This window comes from Platichthys flesus, chromosome 14, assembly GCF_949316205.1.
Source record: "Platichthys flesus chromosome 14, fPlaFle2.1, whole genome shotgun sequence".
Classification (NCBI taxonomy): Eukaryota; Metazoa; Chordata; class Actinopteri; order Pleuronectiformes; family Pleuronectidae; genus Platichthys; species Platichthys flesus.
In genome coordinates this window covers 18,116,965-18,137,324 of record NC_084958.1, presented here as the reverse complement: position 1 = coordinate 18,137,324, position 20,360 = coordinate 18,116,965, and the positions used below count along the sequence as shown (strand labels likewise).

The 20,360-nt window shown below is 43.6% G+C and overlaps 2 protein-coding genes across 2 annotated transcripts in view; both read left to right on the top strand.

The window, feature by feature from the left end:
* Positions 1-1,538: 1,538 nt before the first annotated feature.
* LOC133968857 (vimentin A2-like) lies at positions 1,539-7,400 on the top strand. The gene is made up of 9 exons (XM_062405089.1): positions 1,539-2,178; positions 2,437-2,497; positions 4,780-4,875; positions 5,045-5,209; positions 5,936-6,061; positions 6,332-6,552; positions 6,678-6,721; positions 6,812-6,897; positions 6,992-7,400. Exons 1-9 carry the CDS (start codon positions 1,652-1,654, stop codon positions 7,031-7,033), a joined length of 1,368 nt encoding a protein of 455 aa, XP_062261073.1. The 5' UTR covers positions 1,539-1,651; the 3' UTR covers positions 7,034-7,400.
* A 1,376-nt stretch (positions 7,401-8,776) lies between these two features.
* Positions 8,777-20,360, top strand: part of pde1cb (phosphodiesterase 1C, calmodulin-dependent b) — a 74,241-nt gene continuing 62,657 nt past the window's right edge. Inside the window, exon 1 of the mRNA XM_062405082.1 lies at positions 8,777-9,038. Within this exon, the coding sequence (XP_062261066.1) occupies positions 8,777-9,038 (262 nt within the window). The remainder of the gene's footprint in view (positions 9,039-20,360) is intronic.

Genomic DNA, 20,360 nt, shown 5'->3' with positions numbered 1-20,360 from the left:
AAAGACAAGATCAGCTGGTAAAGTAGCTGTGTGTTTCCTTGCACAGTCATATCTCAAGGGCAACACGCCAGCCTCAGATCACTGCAGCCGCCCTCGCCTGCCGGGTAAGAATGTGAAAATCCCTGTGAAAGGAATTATTTGTGCACCCAGGATATTATCTGGTCCACAAACGTCACAAAAGCAGATCACATCCCCATATGTGACTGCTTCTTCTGTGGTTCTCTGTTGCACGCAGCAGCATCAGTGCTGCACTGAGTTTGCGAGGTGTGGTGTCCCTGGCTCAGCTCTGCTTCCCCCTGCGTCTTCCCTCACAGTCACTGGGTCTCAGCTGGAGGAGCAGCACTGCAGCAGAAGATTTAATTTGTGCCCCACGAGCCCACTTCTCCGTCTTTCTCTGAGTCTAAGTGTGTGATCGTTGAAGATTTGTGTGTGTAGCAGATTGGATGTGTTCGCATGTTCTGCCTCTTGTTCGTTAAACCTGATTAATGATGGTGAGGCTGCTGACTTGCACATACTGTACTTTCACACACACACACGCACACAATGATAAACTGGCAATTGTGCACACAATACGCTCTAGAACACAAACGCACACACAAGATGACGCAAAAGCATGCTTGGATGGTGCATAGATTGGATTTTATGACACAATTTGATTGAAAACTTGGGGAAAGGGGACAATAAACCACACTTTGTAAATATAGCTTATAACTATATGTGCTGTAAGAGAGAAAGAAATTGATGGATCTTTGATTATGTCGAATCTTAAATGTGAGACTGTAATACAATTAACAATGAGCTTTAATAATTCTTGGAGTTTCAGATCCATATTGTTCGGGTTTTGTGTGGACAGATTTAGTAAACACAAACAGAAAACATCTGGAGCTCTATAAATAGTGCAGTCTGTCTCCTGACACTCGCTTGTTGTGTAACTCTCAGGAAACCAATGTGGTAGATGTGATTTAGGGACGAACATCAGGGTGGGAGTGAACATGCCATGCATCCATCCATCCATCCTTACATCCATCCATCATACATCATACATCATATATCCATTCATCCATTCATCCATTCATCCCTCCTTCCATCCATTAATCATACATCATACATCCTTTCATCCATCCGTCTCCTCTTTTCTTTGGTAAACTCCTACAAATTAATCCTGGCCATAGGGCTTTGTGATTGATATCGGATGTCCTCCATCATAATATATTAAACTTTATCTATGTGTCACTTCCAAAACGCTTTGCTCCAACAGCTGCACATCCAATCAGAGGTTTGAAATGGCGTTGGCACCACCCAGGGTACTTTTTTTATTAGTTGAAATAAGAAAAACAAACTTTTGATTGGATGGAAGGACGCACCTTTGGCCCACCCCGGCCTGGACAAGGCCCAGTTCTTAATCCAGGATCCGTCTCTTTGGGCCCGAGAGAAGAAAGGAGAAGTGTGTTTTCCCTGTTGTGATTGGATTCTCAAGGTGTCAGTCAAGTCACTGCTGAACCATTTGCATAAGGAGGAGACTATAAACGTGTCCTGTTGTGGTGAACGCCCTCCCAGGCGCACTGTGCTCATGCTGCAGGGACCAGACGAGAACCAGAGAAGAACCGGACGCTGCTGTGCGCATTGACTGTCTGAACAATCAACCAACAACATGTCGTTCACATCATCCCGACACTCTTCCTATAAGAAGATGTTCGGCGGCGGAGAGCGGGTCGCGCCGAGGAGCTACTCCAGCCGCCAGTTCTCCAGCCCGGTGCGCTCCTCCCGGGTGTCCTACAGCCTCTCCTCCGCGCCGGCCGTTTACGCAACGAAGACGCAGCGGCTCCGGAGCAGCGCGGCCATGCCCCGGCTGTCCTCCGAGAACCTGGACTTCTCCCTGACCGACGCCATCAACAGCGACTTCCTCGCGAACCGCACCAACGAGAAAGCGCAGATGCAGTCGCTCAACGACCGCTTCGCCAGCTACATCGACAAGGTGCGCTTCTTGGAGCAGCAGAACAAGATCCTGCTGGCGGAGCTGGAGCAGCTGCGCGGCAAAGGCACGTCCCGGGTCGCGGATCTGTACGAGGACGAGATGCGGGAGCTGCGGCGCCAGGTGGACCAGCTCACCAACGAGAGGGCCCGGGTGGAGGTGCACCGGGACAACCTGGCGGACGACATCGACAGCCTGAGAGAGAAGTAGGAGGCGTGGCGCTGTCACTGTCCTCCACTGATGTTCCAGAAACTCCAGATTTCTATATCTATTGTATATCTCTAATTCAGATTAATTCACTGTTTTGTATATGTTAACCTGTTATAATAGACAGATAACGAGCCACTGGAAAAATGTTCGCCAGGCACTGCGCAAAACCTTTACAGCATGCGTAAACATGCGTAAACTACATGGCAGTGTTTTAATGGAAAGCTCAAATAAAATGCCTGCTCTTGTCCGTCCAGGTTGCATGATGAGATATGCCAGCGCGAGGAGGCTGAGTCAAACATGCAGAGCTTCAGACAGGTACAGTATGATCCACCTAAATAAACCACCCCAGTGGCGGATCTAGAATTGTTCTGGGGGGGGGGGGGGGGGGGGATTAAAGGGGCAACAATTTACACACGCAAGGGCCAGTAAGTCCAACATCCACCCCTGATTCAATAAGGTGCACATTTAAGTTGTATCTCTGAGCAAAGCCCCACAGCATTGGATATATTTTGAAAATTATTTATTTATATAAGTATATTTATTGTTTGGGGCACTACTGGAGCCGATCCGATTTCACCTAGGGCCAGCGTTCCCCTGGATCCGCCCCTGAACCATTCCCCATCAGACAAAACTCTGCATGTGCTATATTCCTTGAATGAAACATGTGAATGTGCTTTAGTTTGAACCAGCAGAAGTTGCTGTTCCTGGTAAAACAACCCCTCAACTTGTTGACAGGTGATGTCAAAGAGATTAGATAAACCTTAATTATCACCGTGAGCCTTATGCAGTCCAGCCGCCCCTTTTTCTTCTTATCAGTAATCTTTATCTTATTACCGCTCAGGAGCCGCAAGGACAGGGATGCACTCTTCTGATGGCACAACAGCAGATCCAAGCCGCGATCCAAAATAGCTGTGGAGCAGAACTGACCTTGGCCTGGTACAAAAGGCCAAGTTGTGGCCGTGGAGTTAAATCAGGCCGGCAGTGAGAGGGAGATCTTTTTAAGTCTGACTGGTCACACTGAATGAGCTGAGCACAGGCACAGCAATGATGTGGACCCAATGTGGTTATCAGAGCGAGAAGACAGGCCACCATGTGATCCAGCATCAACACGAAAAAACCCACTTGTCAAAAATGATTTCCTCTCACTGCAGGTTTCATGGTGGTTGGTAATAAGTCGCGCAATTAGTTTCACATGAGGGTCGTGGTTCAAAACAAGACAAACAATATATAAAAACAAGGTGCTACACAAAATGTAGTGCTCTGAGTAGTTTAGAAGTAGCTAGGAGTAAATTACATGTGCTGCTTTTCCAAGGCCTGCAGTAAGTTATCAACACATTACACGACCATGTCCTTGTCTGTAAGAATAGCAGGAAGGAAGTCCCTGTGTCCTGGCACACACACAACAATGCAGGGCCCGGCAGTGGGCTCTCGCTCAGTCAGGCAGAGAGTCACTCCTCCAGCCCCGGGCCGGTATGCTGAATAGCGCACTTTGTTTGTGGCATTACAGCCGGGGCCAAAGCTGCTTCATTTGCTGATACCTCAATTAAACAGCCTGCCAACTCTGGGACAAAGCCCAGCAGCATGGGAGTGTAACGCACTGAGTGTGTACGCGGGAGACGTGGACTGGGATGGGATAACATTTGATAGGATCTATTTTATTCCAATTAAATATTTTACACTTCAGGAATAATTGACAGACGGTATAAATGCTAACATATTCAAATTAAAGCCTTTTGTAGAGCTCAGTTTACAGCAGAACAACCAATAGAGATTTTTAGGTTAAGAATGCAGTTGGGAAAAAATAAATGGGATTAAGGGCTTCTTGGATAAGACTGTGTGGTTCTGGTGCTCTACAGTAGCCCCCCCCCCCCCCCCCCCCTTCACTAGAGCAAACATGGACATGGAAACACTCACTCTGAACTCCGAACAACCCTTTTCCACAGATTTTAAATATAGTATGAAGTTATAAAGTTTGATTTACTTGTGATAATTAACAAAAAGTGGCCTCGGACGATGGCCATCAGTCTATATTGTTATTGGTAAGTCTCTCAATTTGATGTCCTTTATACACTACCAGGTAATTTAATAACAACGCCCTGTATACTTTTGTAATAGCTTTTAAATGTTTTACCCCCTAATTAAATATGAAGTGATTAAATAAGTACTAAGAAATCTAACTGGGTAAAATAAGTTAAATAATTCACTATGAAATGTAACGGAGTACAAGTAGTATGCAGCTAAAATAATGAAAAAAAATGCAGTACTTGAGTAAATATACATTCCACTATTGACAATCTGCCTGTGATGTATACATGGAGTACTGCCTCCCAGCTGATGTAGTGTGTAAATCCTGCAGGAAACAAGCAGTTAACTGTTACAACCATCTGCGGTGGCACATGTCATGTGTCTGCAGTTGATGTTTATTGGATGCATGTGCTTGTGAGCGTGCCGCATGACACAATGGGCCGTTTTGTGTACGTGAGCGTTGTGTGAAGGTCACCGAGCGTTTTTTTTCCCCTCCGTGTCAGCAAACATGTAATTTATAATTCATGTCACCTTCACAAGTCACCTTATTAAGACCCAGTGTCATGGCACAGGATGTGGACAATGCTGCCCTCTCCAGACTGGACCTGGAGCGGAAGGTGGAGTCGCTCCAAGAGGAAATCAACTTCCTCAAAAAGCTGCATGACGAGGTGAGCTCTCCTTGTTTTGTGACACGAGGTGACTCAGTCTGCTGTGGAAAACTGTCCAATATCATTTGTTAATGTGCTCATGCATTAGATTTCTCCACTGCTCTGATTCTCTCATAGAGCCAGTAAAGTCATTGTGACACAATAAAAGACATTATTGATTTTATCGCAGGAGATGCTGGAGATGCAGAGTCAGATCCAGCAGCAGCAGCATGTGCAGGTGGACATGGACATAGCCAAGCCCGACCTGACAGCTGCCCTGAGGGACGTGCGTCTGCAGTACGAGAACCTGGCCTCCAAAAACATCCATGAGTCTGAGGAGTGGTACAAATCCAAGGTTAGGAGCTTCCACAAAGTATCACATCATTGAAAAATATATAAAGCAGTTCCTCTCAGATCTATGGAGCATTTTAGCATCTACAATTCTTGATTTAATTGTTGTCGTTGTCTCACTGTTCTTATGCTCTGGGCTTCAGTAGACAGCTGTTTTCATACATCAGATACATACAAGAGAGACGGAGAAGACAGTTAACAACTATCTGGTGAACATAGTGAAGTGTTTAACAGCTAGAGAGGCAGATATTCTTCCTCTGGACCTGGTGGAGACTAAATAAAGAGTTAAAAGTGAGTGAAAACTGGTCTAACATGTGTCCGGTGGCCAGAGTCTAGGCTTCAACTGACGGGACATGTTGCTCTGTGGCTGTTACATGAGTTATCAGGCAAAGTTCATGTATTTCCACTTCTGAGTGTGGCTGAACAAGTTAGTGCAGGTGTAACTTAGATGCAAGTATTGTTCCTTCTTCTCCTAAAAGCTTTCTCAGTATCCCAGTGTTTCAGTCAATGCAGCGATTCTTTAACACTGCGTCAACCACACAAACTGCAGCGTCGTGTCCACGAGTCTCTTTTTTGGCCACATCTTTAATAATTCACTTGTTTCAGGCTATCTGCCACATTCACTCTCCCTTAGTCCCTGACTCAGCAGTTGTTGAACAGTAGGCTTCTTCATCTCTCCTTCTCTCTCTCTATCCATCTCAGTCTGTCTCTTTGTCCCCGCGATTGACAGTTTGCTGACCTCACCGAAGCTGCAGCCAGGAACAATGACGCTTTGAGGGTGGCCAAGCAGGAGTCCAATGACTACAGACGCCAAGTCCAGGCACTCACTTGTGAGGTGGATTCCCTCAAAGGCACTGTGAGTATACGGTTGTATTCCTAAAGGCAATAATGGTGCGAAATCTATATGTTATATAAACAAGTATATATATTATGTTGCTGGAGAAAAACTGGCCACAAAATAATCTGCATGAGGTTGAATAATGACACAGCAAAAACGAAAGATATTCAGGGAGAGATTATTCTCATGCGTTCGCAAAATCCCAAAAAGTTCACCCTTGCATTTTTATTTATCGAGTTATTTTCACCGCCCGAGCGTTGAATTGTTCCTTCTTGGCTGCCGTCCCAGAATGAGTCCATGGAGCGCCAGATGAGGGAGACGGACGAGAACTTCTCCCTGGAGACAAACGGTTACCAGGACACCATCGGCCGCCTGGAGGAGGACATTCACAACATGAAGGACGAGATGGCGCGACACCTCCGCGAGTATCAGGACCTCCTAAATGTCAAGATGGCCCTGGACATTGAGATCGCCACCTACAGGAAGCTGCTGGAAGGAGAGGAGAGCAGGTGATGGGTGGACACCTTGTATCCTCGAGAATTTGACATTTCAAATGTCCAGCTGACAGATACGAGCATTCATTACATGCAATAAAAACACATCTGTTAATTAACTGCACTTTCTTAATTTTCAGAATCTCTGCTCCAATGCCGAACTTCTCTTCTCTCAACCTGAGAGGTACACTTACATTCTGCATGTTGATTTCACTGCAGGAGTATAAATATAAACCAGACGATACTTTAACACACAATTTTCTCTTTTTTTTAGAAACAATGATTGATACTAAACCTCATTTCGAAAATACAACAACTAAGAAGGTTCTCATTAAGACCATTGAGACCAGGGATGGTCAGGTGGGTTCCACTTGAATTGATTTTCAATCACTCAAGCACGTTCCTGACAACTCGGGCTTCTGACCGTTTCCCTGCCCTCTGCATCTCGTTCCAGGTCATCAACGAGTCGACCCAGAACCACGACGACATGGAGTGATAGCATCTCTGTCTCTGCGAAACACCACCAGAAGCAGGACGAAGAAAACACAGTTCACCGTAGCTACGAGCAAGCAACCGACACACAAAGAGCAAACCGCTTCGAAAAGTGCCTTTATATGTGATGAGCCTGTTAGTCGACACAGACTGTATTTTGCTTTCTCCTCTGCTGAAAGTCTCTTGTCACATTTGTTCAGACACAATAGTGAAATCAGCACAATATAGAAACCCTCACTGAGGTCTGCAGAAATCTTTCTTTGTAACCAAAGTAGTATTTTTGATTAATACATAGCATGCACTCTCCAGGAAACCTGTATGCTGAAGATGTCACTTGAAGATAAGCAATAAACCATTAAGACTGAATCTCAGTACTGTGCATGGTGTAATACTTCATAATGCCTTACAACACATCAAGGTAATGATGTTGCATTAGCTAAAATAATCATATTAAAAAAGGTCATCTTTGTCATTTTACATAAGGCCTGAACTAGAAACATTGGTTGTTTGTAAGTAATTAAGTTGTTTATTTGTCTCAGTTATTAAAAAATATTCCACATTCTACTGTAATGATTTTGAAAAAATAATTAAAAAAAACTGCTAATTATAATGTTTAAATGATACAATCATCAAGGAGCCTGTAAATTATTTTTCAATCACTTCTCTCCATCGAGACGTCAAACTGGACTTTACCAAACTATCAGCAATAATAAAATAACGGGCAAGATTAAAGTAAATTCTGTTTAAGTAATAATATTTAGACACTCACAGATACAGATTTCATCACAGGAAAGTGGGTAACTTTCCCTTTGTTTCGAGCAACAGAGGGAAGGGATCCTAGCAGGCTCTAGCTACAATTACAATTTATAGAAATGACGACATTCAAATGGTGGAAAGCATTACATCAATAAAAAAAAAGTAATATTAAATATTTCTTGTTTATTGAATAAACAAGAAATATATAAAATATTAAGTTTACAGCTACGACATGAGCCTTGAGGTGAGATGGAGTTGTTGCATTACTTGTATGCAAGGTGCAATACAAATAAAGTTATTCCTATAAAGCGGTTATCATAAAGCACTTTGCATTCTAAAGGTGTAGAACAAATAAAGTTATTATTATTATATAATAATAACTTTAGTCTGTTAGTCTGTTTAGTCTGTTATGTCCATTGGTAAACAGAGCTTTGCACATGACACACTCTCGGTGTTGTGTCTGCTCCGTTTGCAGGTGAATGAAACCAAAAGGAAACTTTGCTCAAACTTCTGCAAAACATCTCCATGCAGCTCGGGTGGAAACCTGCTGTGCTTGGCCGCCCCCTGTCGGTGACACGCAGGAGGGTGACAGGACACATTATATTTCATCAGCTGTGATTCAACATCAGGTTTGAACTCAGATCAGTTTCCGCTCGTTTTAATAAACCGGGTTAATTGAAGCCGCTTGTTGTCGCCTCCTCGCCCCGAGAGATCAGCGAGGTGTAACTTCCTCCATGTGACGTGTCTGTCGCTGGAAACAAACCGAGGGAGACACCGGCATGATCCGCTTCAACTTTCAGTTTGTGCGCTTCCATCGAACCATGGTCACCGCAGCTGGAAGTGGAGTCGAGCTCCGTGCATGTGAATGACAGGAGAGGATCCGTTTTTTTTTAAACAAATGGAGTCAAGTTCCAAAAGGTTTTGAGTGGAAATGAGAGCTGAACCCACAGGAGCAGATTCACGCTGAGGGTAAACCACTTTCTCTGCGGCGATGGGCTCCGTGACTTCGGCCCTGACGAGGACGAGGAACGCGCTGGTGAAGGTGGGCTCGCAGCCGGAGAACCCCGACCCGGAGAGGAGCCGGTCCGCCCCGGAGACGGACCGGGCCCGGAAGAGGAGCGCCCGGTTCAACGTGGCCATCCAGGTCGGGAGGCAGAGCTCCCGCACGTCGCTGTCCGAGGTGCTGAGCAGACAGGACGGCGAAGGAGCCAGGCAGACCCTGAGGAAGAGAAGTGCGGAGGCTCCACAGGGCGGTGAGTTGCTGCTCGGGCCTGGATGGAGAGTCTGTTCACAGTCATGTCAGAAAAGTTCACACCTTCACACAGCCGGGATGTGTTGATAGTAAAGTTAGCAAGTGGAAACTTAGTAAATAGTTTCAAGTTTCAAGTTCTCTTTGTGACACAGGGTCAACCCCATAAAAATAAAAGCAAGGTAAGCTTACTCTAAAAAAAAAAGTCAAATACAATACTATGTGCATTCAAAGGTGCAGTGTGACCTTTGTTTTAAAAGAAGTGGCGACTTTGACTGTGAGGAGTGTGTGTGGATATTTATTACACCGTGTGTGTATCAGTTGCGGAGAGGCGGTGGTCTAGTGGCAGAAACTTGGACTATGGGCAGAGAAGGTCTCTGGATCGTCTCTGGTTCGACTCCACGGAGAGACAACAAAAGACAAACCTGGATTGATCTGTCCAGAAATCCAAGAGTCTCCCTACCCTGTCTAGTGCCCCTGAGCAAGGCACATTACTCCCCCAACATCTGCTCCCCGAGAGCCATACATGGTCGCTCACTGCTCTGTGTGTCCTGCACCAGATGGGTCAAAAGCAGAGGTTAAATTGTGTTTGGGACTAATAAATGCATCTTAATCTTGTTTCACATTTTTCCAATTTAAATGCAAAAATCTGCAGGGGTTTGTTAGTCATGAGTTGACTGCAAGTTTAGGAATCTGATGGCCCTGATGGTAGGGCCATCAAAATCAAGGCAGCCGCTATGAAGAGTTTGAAAGTCATAACAATCGTTGCCTTTAAAGAGTAAATATAATAATATAAATATAAATAATACATGTATGCTTATAGATTTGGTTATGGATTATAAGTCGTAAGATATTACGATTTTTACTTCACTCTTTTTTGGGAACATGAAATGGTTTCCACTGTGCTACTTCCCACTGCACATCTCTGCGGTTCAGGTTGTGGATTCATGCGAACATGAGAGCAACTGGTCACTTCAGAGGATCACTGGGAACACACTGGTGGAAATGTATTCACTGAATGAATCCCGGGCTCTTTGAAGCTCAATGCAACATATCTACACTACCAAAGCATCTGTTTGATGTCTGAGGTGTTGCTGCCACAGAAACAACACAAACAAACCCCTTCATTGATGGGAAACTGCAGAACTCTTTTTTCTTTCTCTTTTTTTACAGTGGTATTTTTACAGAATCTGCAAGAAAAGGTTCACTTAACTGCTCGTTAAACTGCAACTGGTCTTTTTACCCGGAAAAAAATACCAATAAACATGTGAAACTTCAGTTTTGAGCAGCTGCTCGTGGGCGATTCATAGTTGTATACTTCAGTGAATCGAGACAGAGTAAATCTGTTATAATTACCACATTGTTGCATTATAACTATTGTTTTATATGCAACATTTTGACCCCTCAAAATGATCTAATGTCTTCGTACAGGTCCTTGTGTAGCGCTGTGCTTCCCTCAGTTCATCCTGTTTATCTTCAGTTCAGTCTATAGTTCCAAGTCCCTGCTTATGTGTCCCAGAGGAAAGACTTCTCCCCGGCTGACTCCCAAAATACCGTTTCCATGACCCTATGACAGTATAGGCTCCTGGTGAGTTTCCTCCCTCGTGCCCGGTGATGCTCATGTGTCTTGAGCAGTCTGTCCACTCACATGCTTTCTCCTGGGGAACCAAGCACAGACACACACTGTATTCTGATCAGCTCCTGTTGGCGGGGGCCCTTCAGTGTCAGACGGTTCAGGTGCTGTTCAGAAGTTTAGCGGTTACAGAGAGCAGTTTGTCCTCAGCTTAATAAGAACTTACACGCCCGCAATCAAGATGGAAAGACCATTTTAAACAGTGTCAAGGCTCCTTCAGCTTCTGATAAGGCTTCACCAGTTTGGCTGGATCTCCACATGGGAATTGTTTCACAGTCAGAGTCACGTGTAAATAAAAACGAATGAAGATAGTTGTAATCATAATAATATTCTGCTGTTGAAAGAACTACCTGATATACAGTACTTTTTTGGCTATTCTGAGCCAAAAAAGTAGCCACAGTAGTTTATATTACTATAACTTGTATTTTAATAGACAGCACATGGTGATGAGAACAAATGGGAATCAGGCGTGTGTTTGACTGGAGTGACATACAAGCTTCACAAAATCTGTGGGCCTGTGAAATCAAGTTTAATAAGGATGCAACTATTTATTTTGTGTTATCTATCAATTTGAAATGATCTTCTCGATTGATCAGTGAATTATTCTTAGTCTGTAAAGTCTGCTTGTCATTGCTTCCGAAGCCAAGGCTTGTGTCTGACCAACAAAATGTTAAAGGTGCTTAATATCTGTGCAGTAGTAGAGTTATGTATCTACTACTCTATGATGATGATACAAGCCTCATTAAAAAATGAAGAGGCATCATCTGTCCAATAGGCTGTAAATCTATTTTGTAATTGGACACTGTAGTTGAATATATAATGTTGTATAAACAAATCATGAAATATTAACGCATATCAAATTTTAATAATAGAACAAACCTATTAGAATGTGTGTTGAAAGCCAAACTTTGAATTATCATTATTCATATGAGTTTTTGTATGTTTCTGTGTGTGTGTGTTTAAATCAAAGCGGCAATACACATCAAACTGTTAAAATGGACAAAATCATTTAACTGTTTATTCTCCATGTTCTGTCTGTAGGAAAATGAATACAAGCTATTTCTTCTGTCGTATTAATATAAGAAAACATAATTTTATCAGAACCAAGAACCAAAACCAGGCTGTGAGGCAGAAAAAGTAAAACACAGAACGATCCATTACAAAGCCACCGACCTGTGATGCATCGGTGACACATATCATAAGTTATTGATTTCACTTTAAAATGACACCGGATCCAGCATATGTGCCTCATATGGCCAACAAGTGTCACATCTATTCCTTCATCTTCACATCTGATCTGTACATCTGTGCCTCACAACAGGAGGACGACCTACAGGGTGGTGGTGGAAAAAAGAAATGACGTATAAATCAGGAAATATAAGTAAGGCGATTTGGGAAACCCTTGAACCCTTGAGTGTGGGTTATATTTGGGTTTATATCAATTCATCTTTGAACTGTTTGCTCAGATAATAAATCATTATAGCAAATGGTCACATTGCACAAGCTGCAGGAACCAGAAAATATTTGACATTTTTTGCTTGAAACTCTGCTAGAACAGATAATTGTCTCTAGTTTGAATCTGCAATGTGCTGCAGAGTTGTCTCATGTGAATTTAATGGTTTTTGTTTCTGGTGTGCACGGTCTGCACGGCCTCCCCCTCCCTGTTGAGTCTCCTAACTACAACATGTGTATTTCCAGTGATAGTGTAGTTTTCAGATATTGTAAAACAAACAGTGATTTGATGCCTTGGTCTGCTGGGCGTTGGATGTCTGGGTCGTGTGTGACGCTCGGTTCCAATCGAGAAGATTTTAATTTGTTGGCCCTGCTGACCCGACTCTCACACAGCTGCTTTCGCCTCTTTGATGTGGAACCGTGCTGTTGCAAAAAAACCATTAGCTGAACTTGTGCAGCGTACAGCTTGACACTCTCTTCCCCTGGTCTTCTTCAGGGTCTCGCCGCAGCAGGTTTCAGATGACAGTTTGTGTTTTGTCAGCTCATTTCCCTCAGGTTTGCCACACAGGGTAACATTACCCTTAAAGGAGCCTCTAATGAGTGTTTAGCTGGGGAAAAGCAGCGTTCCCTAGCACCCTGTGTGTCTTAATTACACAAGTGTGTCACTGTGGAGACGGCGGTGTGGGGACTGACAGAGTGTGTGTCATCCTGCAGTCTAGGGGAGACCTCTAATGAGCTTGTTTTTCTGTCTGATTGCGTAGTTGTTGTCTCGAATCACGATGCGCTGCCAGGACAGATTACACAATCGAAAGGCACCCAAGCTGATGTCATGCTCTGAAGAACTCCTCGATAAAGTGATAGCAGAATAATCTGCTGCCAGAAAATGAGCACATTGTACAAATATGATCTTCAAGTGTCATTTCTAACCATAATGCACTTTGATTTATGTGAGAGCCAACTAGAATGAGTTCAAACCTCCGCCAAGGCCCAGAAGCCCCCCACACAAAGCCACATTTAAATTCACTGGATCCTGATTTATATTTTGATCTGCATTACATTGCACCCACTCATAAATATCCGTCCCCTAAACATTATTTTCTGAGAAAGCAACGAAAACCACTGAACCGGAGCTGCACCAACATTTAATGTTTTTTTTATTATATTGGGTCTTTGCCACACCCCTCCACAATATCTTATGGAAATGGCCTCAGCAGTTTTAGCATCATCTTCTAACAAACAAAAAAATGTAGATAAACGGACGTAAAAATGCAGATTTATTTTGTATCGTGATCAATTTAGTGCAAGAGGCCGATGCTAATCCACCAAACGAGTCCTCACCTCCCCTTTATCTTCACGACTCATTAATGTCCACTGGTTATTGCCTGTCCTGGTGTTTGATGGCCACATCAAACGTTGAACGACCGCACAGCCGGAGCAAGCAGGTGTGTTTCTGTGTCAACAACTCACCGTCCTATCTTCTTCTGTAAAAGCATGTCAAGTTAATTGCGGAAAAAAAGAAATGACAAAGATAAATTCACGTAGAGCCTGTAACTTTTCAAAGCTCCTGTAAAAGTGAATGATTTCTGTCTCTTTACTGCATTAGTCTAATATATGGTACATTTACGTGCAGAGATCAGACACAGAAAATAACTTAAGTACAGTGCACTCACTATGATTACACACACTACCCTAATGAGTGCCATTGCCATATAAGCCCCTTGTCATCCTCAGTGTAATATATGCAATATAGGTCTGAAAGGTCCCACGTGTTGCCTAGTGACGATGACGTCACCCTATTAATGAGCCCTGAAGAAAATGGATCTAGAGAAGGATTCAACGGCCGCTTGTTCACAGGACACACCTCTCAGAGCAGCTGCTGTACTACATGCCCCCTTTTTGAAATCTAGACAAAGCTGGCGTCTCTTGCCTGACAGCTGAGGACCTCTGCACGTGGTTTATGCGTTGTTACGCTGCACCAGCCGCCCCGAGTCACAGCTTTCTTATCAAACAGGATCGGAGCATGAGTTTATTACCACTTTTCTAGCTGTCTGTGGTGTAATGTGTTGCTACAGTTATACAAACAGTGAAGTTTGCGTGTTCAATAATATATAAATAACATTTCTTAAAATTTGCCTTGAAGATATACAGGAGAAAAGAACTGAAGGATCATTAAAGTAAACTGAGTTTATCCCCTGAGAACATGAATGAGGTTTAGATTGTTTCCTGCGGGTGGTGCCAGAGTAAAGCTCATGAAATATCTTAAAGAGTTTATCCTCTGGGAAGCATGAATGTGCTCAGTACGATGTAGTGCTGTCTTTTGTGCTATTTGTGGATATTTTGACCTCACTGTATTATTTGGAAAGCTCAGAGGGTGACATTCAGATTCTTTCCATGAGGACCATGGATATCCATGACAAATTTTTTGGAAGTCTGACGATCTCTTGATAGTTTGACCCAGAGGTGGCGCTAGAGGGAAAGAATGCTATTGTAAGTTATTGTAAGTAGCTTTGGATAAAAGCGTCAGCTAAATGAAATGTAATGTAAAGTTTTCACCCTGTTTTCAAAAGGAAATACTTGCCTGATGGTGGCTATGTTGAAAGGTCATATTTATCATGAACACTGGATTAATCCTCTGGGGACCATTAATATCAGCTTCCATAAGAGAATGACTACTTGTTCTTCTACTAATGAATTACGCAACATACTGTAGACCTTTCAAATTCATTTTTCAGTGATATTTCTGGGATGCATTAATGCAGGGGTCACCAAAATATATTCTTGCCCCCACTAAGATGTTAAAGTTGGGAGCACAAACACTGTGAGATCAAAGAGTTTCAACATTTTTGCAATAATCCATCAGATAGTTTTGAAGATATCTTGTTTGGTGACTAAAGTATTTATCAGACATACTTAACGCCCCCACCACCATTCTTCAATCTGTACAATGAGGCTTTTAACAGAATATCCTGTGAACAGCCTGCACAGCCACGGTTTGGAGGGAGATATGTAAAGTTCTAGGACATCATGTAGCTTAAGAGCATCGTATATTAAAGGCAGGAGTGCACTCCTTTAGTTAAGTGTGTTATGTATTCAACTTTTCCAATTTCTTTAACCTCAAATGCATTAAAATAAAAGGGTTGCGGCAAACTCTGACCATGAAGCAGACACTTCAACAGACACCTGTTCTCACAGAATCCACTCTCAAAGAAAATCCTCAACCTTTTCCCACCTCTTTAATTAACACTGCTGCTAATTACACACAGTCCTTTAGATTCACCAGGGAAAGGACAAATTTAATACTGGCGGCGGTGACAGTAAAACGATGATATAATTCACCGCACTGACACAGCTGTGGCCTCAACAGGGTATTTAATTGTTGCAAATGGGGGGGGGGGGGGGGGGCTAAATTTCACCTTTTAAAGAAACGGTTACCTGGGGGAGAGCTGGCCGACAGACGAGAAGACGAGCAAAGTCGTAATATTCCCACATATGCCCTCATTAACATAAAGGCTACCCAGGAAAACACGGGCACTCGATGTGTCCCAGTGAGAGCGCTGCAATATTAGGAGCCGCACAAATTGCTACATACAATTTGAATAGGAGGCAGGGGAAAGCGGGGTGACAGGAGCATAAAGAGCTCTTACTGTAGCTCGCAAACAAAATGAGCTGAAGTGTAATTATCTATCAAGTGCATAATGTGTCCGCTGGAACTGCACTGATTGACTCCACTAGGTTCTCTGCTGCAACTGGATGGATGTGATCGTGATCGATCTCCTGCTTCCTCTGACGCCTTAACCTCTGCATCAATTTGAAATCATGCGTTAATGGCCGTCTTCAGCGTCGCACTGCGCGTCCCCATTGGAACGTGTCCTTGTTTGACAGATTAGGAAATTCTTTAATAACCAGCGCCTTTGAGATTACACACTCGTTTTGATGTGTAATCTCTCATCAGTGTGCGATTGCCGTGCAGAGTGTTGGGACGTGGGTGTTACCGCTGTGGCCGTGCAGCCATCGTGCAGCATTATAGATGGGGACGTGCTCATGCTCCTGAAGGCCCCGTCATTGTTGTCACATTGTTTAGATTATAAAACATGTTGCTCAAGTGAGTGGCAGAATTGATCTGGGTTGTGTTTGCAAAGGAAAGAAGGGAGATAGAAAGGAGAGAACAAACTCTGCCAGATAAGATAAGATTAAATAGGATAGGAGAGGACAGGATACAATGTAATATGAAATGAAATGATATGATATGATACACTACGCTACAATACGATACGATACAATATGATACAAAACTATATATAAAATGTTTAATATATAGAAGGAGAACAAAACATCTAATAGCATTACTGCATGTATACTTGTAGAGATTTGTTTTTGTGTATCACAGCTGAACAAACAGAATAGAGGGATAGAAGAAGAACTATTATTAAGTCAGAGATGATTAGTGAAATACATTATGAGTCTGATCTGTGTTTGTGCGATTACAGGCTCAAATCCTGAATTTGAAAGAAGGTGTGACGGCGAACCAGAAGCCTCCATAAAGAGCACTTACAGACTCATCAGGGGGGAAATGAAACACGAGAAAAAAAAATTCCATCGCTAAATGTCAGATGGTGCTAATAAGCAGAGCTTTTTATCCTCTGTTGATCTGGTGTGTGTAAGAGTGTGTGTACTTGTGCTGGAGTGTGTGTGTTGGTTTAAAGGAAGGTAGTTTCAAGAAAATTAATTAATTAATTTCAGGCAGTTGGCCCACTTTTGCAAATGTAACTGTTCATCTATCTGCTTTTTTTTTTCCCTTTCAAAAGAACAGCATGTGTCGCCGCTAATGGGCTTCGTCCCTCAACGCCCGAGTAAATAACTCCTGCAAAACGAAAAGCAGGGCCATTGATTTCATAGTAGTTTTGACTCAATACACATAACCCCCCCCACGCTCCCTCCCCTACCACCTTATTCTCTGTCCTCTCAGCGATCCTGCAGCCACGCATGCCTGGTTTCAGAGATTGTTTCTGTGCGTTCCAGCACCTGTGAGCAAAACCAGAATCGACCACAATAGGCCTGTGTCACACCGAGTCGCAGCCTCCAGTACTTTTGCAATAAATTCTTGACAGTAGGAGGAGTCACATTCAATAGAGAGAGCTTTAGAAATGTCCTCCCATCCCAACCACCAACACCACCACCACCACCACCACCACCAGCCACCACACACACCTACTGTACCTCGGGGGAAGTGGGACGAGGAGAGAGAGCGGGGCGGGAGGGGTGGAGGGAGATCGAGGCAAGAAAAACAAATCAAGAGCCATAAGCTCCTTGAAATTAGCCTGTTGAGGTGTGAGAAACGGAGAGAGGGAGGGAAAAGGTATCTACAACAAAGACGAGGGAGGGGGGGGGGGTGCTGGAGTAGAAGGACCTGAGAGAAATTCTGCAGCTCGGTGTCTGTAACGAGAAGTGGTGAGTCTGACAGTTCCCTCCCAGCGCTCGGCACTGACTGGAGTCAGAGGACTACATTTTTTTCTATTCTCCCCACGAGGAGAGGGTTCCCCATTAGAAACTCAGACGACACACAGCAACTGGTAAGAGGCGTCCAAACCAGGTTGAGGAAGCACGAGGGTGCCAGAAGAGATGGAAGCCAACTCCAAGAAGCATCGATTTAGAAAGGGTCGGAGTGCCACCTTCAGCATCGATGGCTTCAACATCACCATAGGTAAGAAAGGAACCGGGGGTAGAGGCAGAGCGTGAGGAGAGGTGAAGAGTGTTTGCATGAGAGGAGGGTGCGTGAAGATGACGTGTGTGTGTTTGTGTGTTTGAAGCAGTGCAGCGAGACATTTAACAGCAGAACATCGCTAACAACCTCACATCTCAGCTTCTGCTCAACTCGACACATCAGTCCATTCTACTGAAGTTGATGTTTGCCCCCGTTAATGCAACCACACCATGGAAACAAGGACCACTTCAGACCACGGCTCCGTGCACCTGACGTCACCCGGAGTTCATTCCATTGTCCTGACAACCGGAGTGTTGATGAACTTATGTGCCTCTTGCCTTGTTTTCCCCCTTTCTCATTTTTTTTTTTGTCTTGCTCTCGTGAGAACTGAGCGAGTGAGAAAACACAGTCGAAAATAGATCAATGTGCAGATGTCGTGTGCAGCAGCCATTAGAGTCACTGTGTCCTAAGGTTGCTACAACTTGTTCCACAGCTTTGTTGTGTACACACAGAACCAGCGGACAAGTTGTGATAATAGACAAAATGTGTGATGGAGAAAAGTCCAACGTGAAAGTTTCCTAAACCTTTTACCCTAAAGCTCTGAAAACATATACTATAACAGTGTTAAGACAATATATACTATATATATATATGTATAATACTGTGACATGCATTTGCAGATCCAAGGAAGAAAACACTTTTTCTAGTTTCTTTTTTTAAAATGTAACCCCTTTTATGAAAGGGTAACATTTCAGTTATTATAACCTTTGAATTATGTTTGTGTTGAAGATGCAGCAAGATATCAGTAGTTACGGTTTATTACGTCCACCATGGAGGTTATGTTGGTTTTCAAGCAAGGTTGCACTTAATCTATGGGACAGATCAGTACTGAAGTTGATGGAAAGTAATTTGCTGGGGGTAATTTTGTGCAGCTTGTTTAAATTTAAACTTTAAATGGAGGTATGTGCTCTCCTGAGGGACATTTTAGTCTTATATCTCTTTATTATATATTGTGGACTTGTCAAAGCTCTACTTCTACATCTTTATGTTAAGATCAGGCCAGATGACCAGTGTTGAACTGATCCACCTGAGAACCTCACCTCAGCTTCAGAGGGTTTTAGCCTCTTTCTGCTCGTTAGTTTTGTTTTGCAACCCACAGCTTCAGTGTTCTGGTTCCCTGACGCTGCTCTTACTGACCTATTCTTTTTCAGATGTAGTAGGCAGCAGTTTTTTTCAGCAACCAGGCTCCGAAAATACCCACGCAGCATTGCCCGACTGCAGAGAACATAACATGGGGAGATTGTGAAGATAGAGGAGAGTTTAGCTGGAAAAGATCCAGACGTTTCCCTCAGGAGACCGGAGGAGACTGGAAATAAGCTGATTATAATATAATAATGTAATTAGGAGATGTTGTGTTTATGGGTAAAGTCAACACAAGAAAACAGCAGCGAAAATAAATGGAGACGCTTAAATTGGGATGTTGCATCCTCTTAAGTATGCAAGAATTTACATTTGTATATTTATCTTGAGTACAATAATCACAATATTTGTTTTAACTTAAAACGGCCCCACTTAACTTCTCTATATTTGGTTTAGTCGGAGAACAACCTGCTCAAGGTTTACATGCATTTCACCAGAGACTAAACTGGGAGCTCAGTGATGTTGTTATTGCATCACCTGGCCCATGTGGCCCTCTTTCACTTATCAGGATGATATGGATGTGGTGAGAGGCGGTGGTCTAGTGGCAGAAACTTGGACTATGGGCAGAGAAGGTATCTGGTTCGACTCCACAGAGAGACAACAAAAGACGAACCTGGATTGATCTGTCCAAAAATCCAAGAGTCTCTCTACCCTGTCTAGTGCCCCTGAGCAAGGCACCTTACTCCCCCAACATCTGCTCCCCGAGCGCCGTACATGGTCGCTCACTGCTCTGTGTGTCCTGCACCAGATGGGTCAAAAGCAGAGATTCAATTTCCCAACTGCATGAGTGTGCCTTTGCATGTCTGTGCATGTGTTTGGGATGAATAAATGGATCTTAATCTGATCTTAATCTTAATAAGAAGAGGGAAAGTTTCGGGTTCAGGACACAAAAACAGGAAGAGCTGCGGCCACGTTAAATTCCAGGTGTCTATCAAAAGCACTGAGAGCAGCCCTAAAAGATTTAATGACCCGACAGAAAATTGATTTTTTTCCGCCTGCAGAGACACAGACAAACTGCCTCGGTCACATGTGGCCTATATCAGAGCCTTTGTAGGACCCACAAGTATGGCAGTTGTCATGGTAACCTACAATTGTCACAATCAAGTTCTCAGTAGGTCGAGGTTTCTGTCCGCACCGGGTTTTGCCAATCACCTCCTCTGGAGCGTGCCTCCTAAGCGCGGGTACTTCATTGCCTGGCTGGACACCTTGTGTTCGCTCCTTTATTAAACAGGGAGCTTCGACCGCAGCTGGCCGCCTCTGCTGGGATTCCAGCCGAGGCGTTGTGTGGTGTGTAATGCTCGTTAGCTCTGTCGTGTTTGTGTTGATGTTACAAGGCTTTG

Coding starts and splice junctions, on each gene's coding strand:
- LOC133968857 (XM_062405089.1), top strand. CDS start 1,652: ATGTCGTTCACATCATCCCGACACTCTTCCTATAAGAAGATGTTCGGC. Junction 2,498..4,779: donor ACATGCAGAGCTTCAGACAG/GTACAGTATGAT, acceptor GTCATGGCACAG/GATGTGGACAATGCTGCCCT. Junction 6,553..6,677: donor CTGGAAGGAGAGGAGAGCAG/GTGATGGGTGGA, acceptor CTTAATTTTCAG/AATCTCTGCTCCAATGCCGA.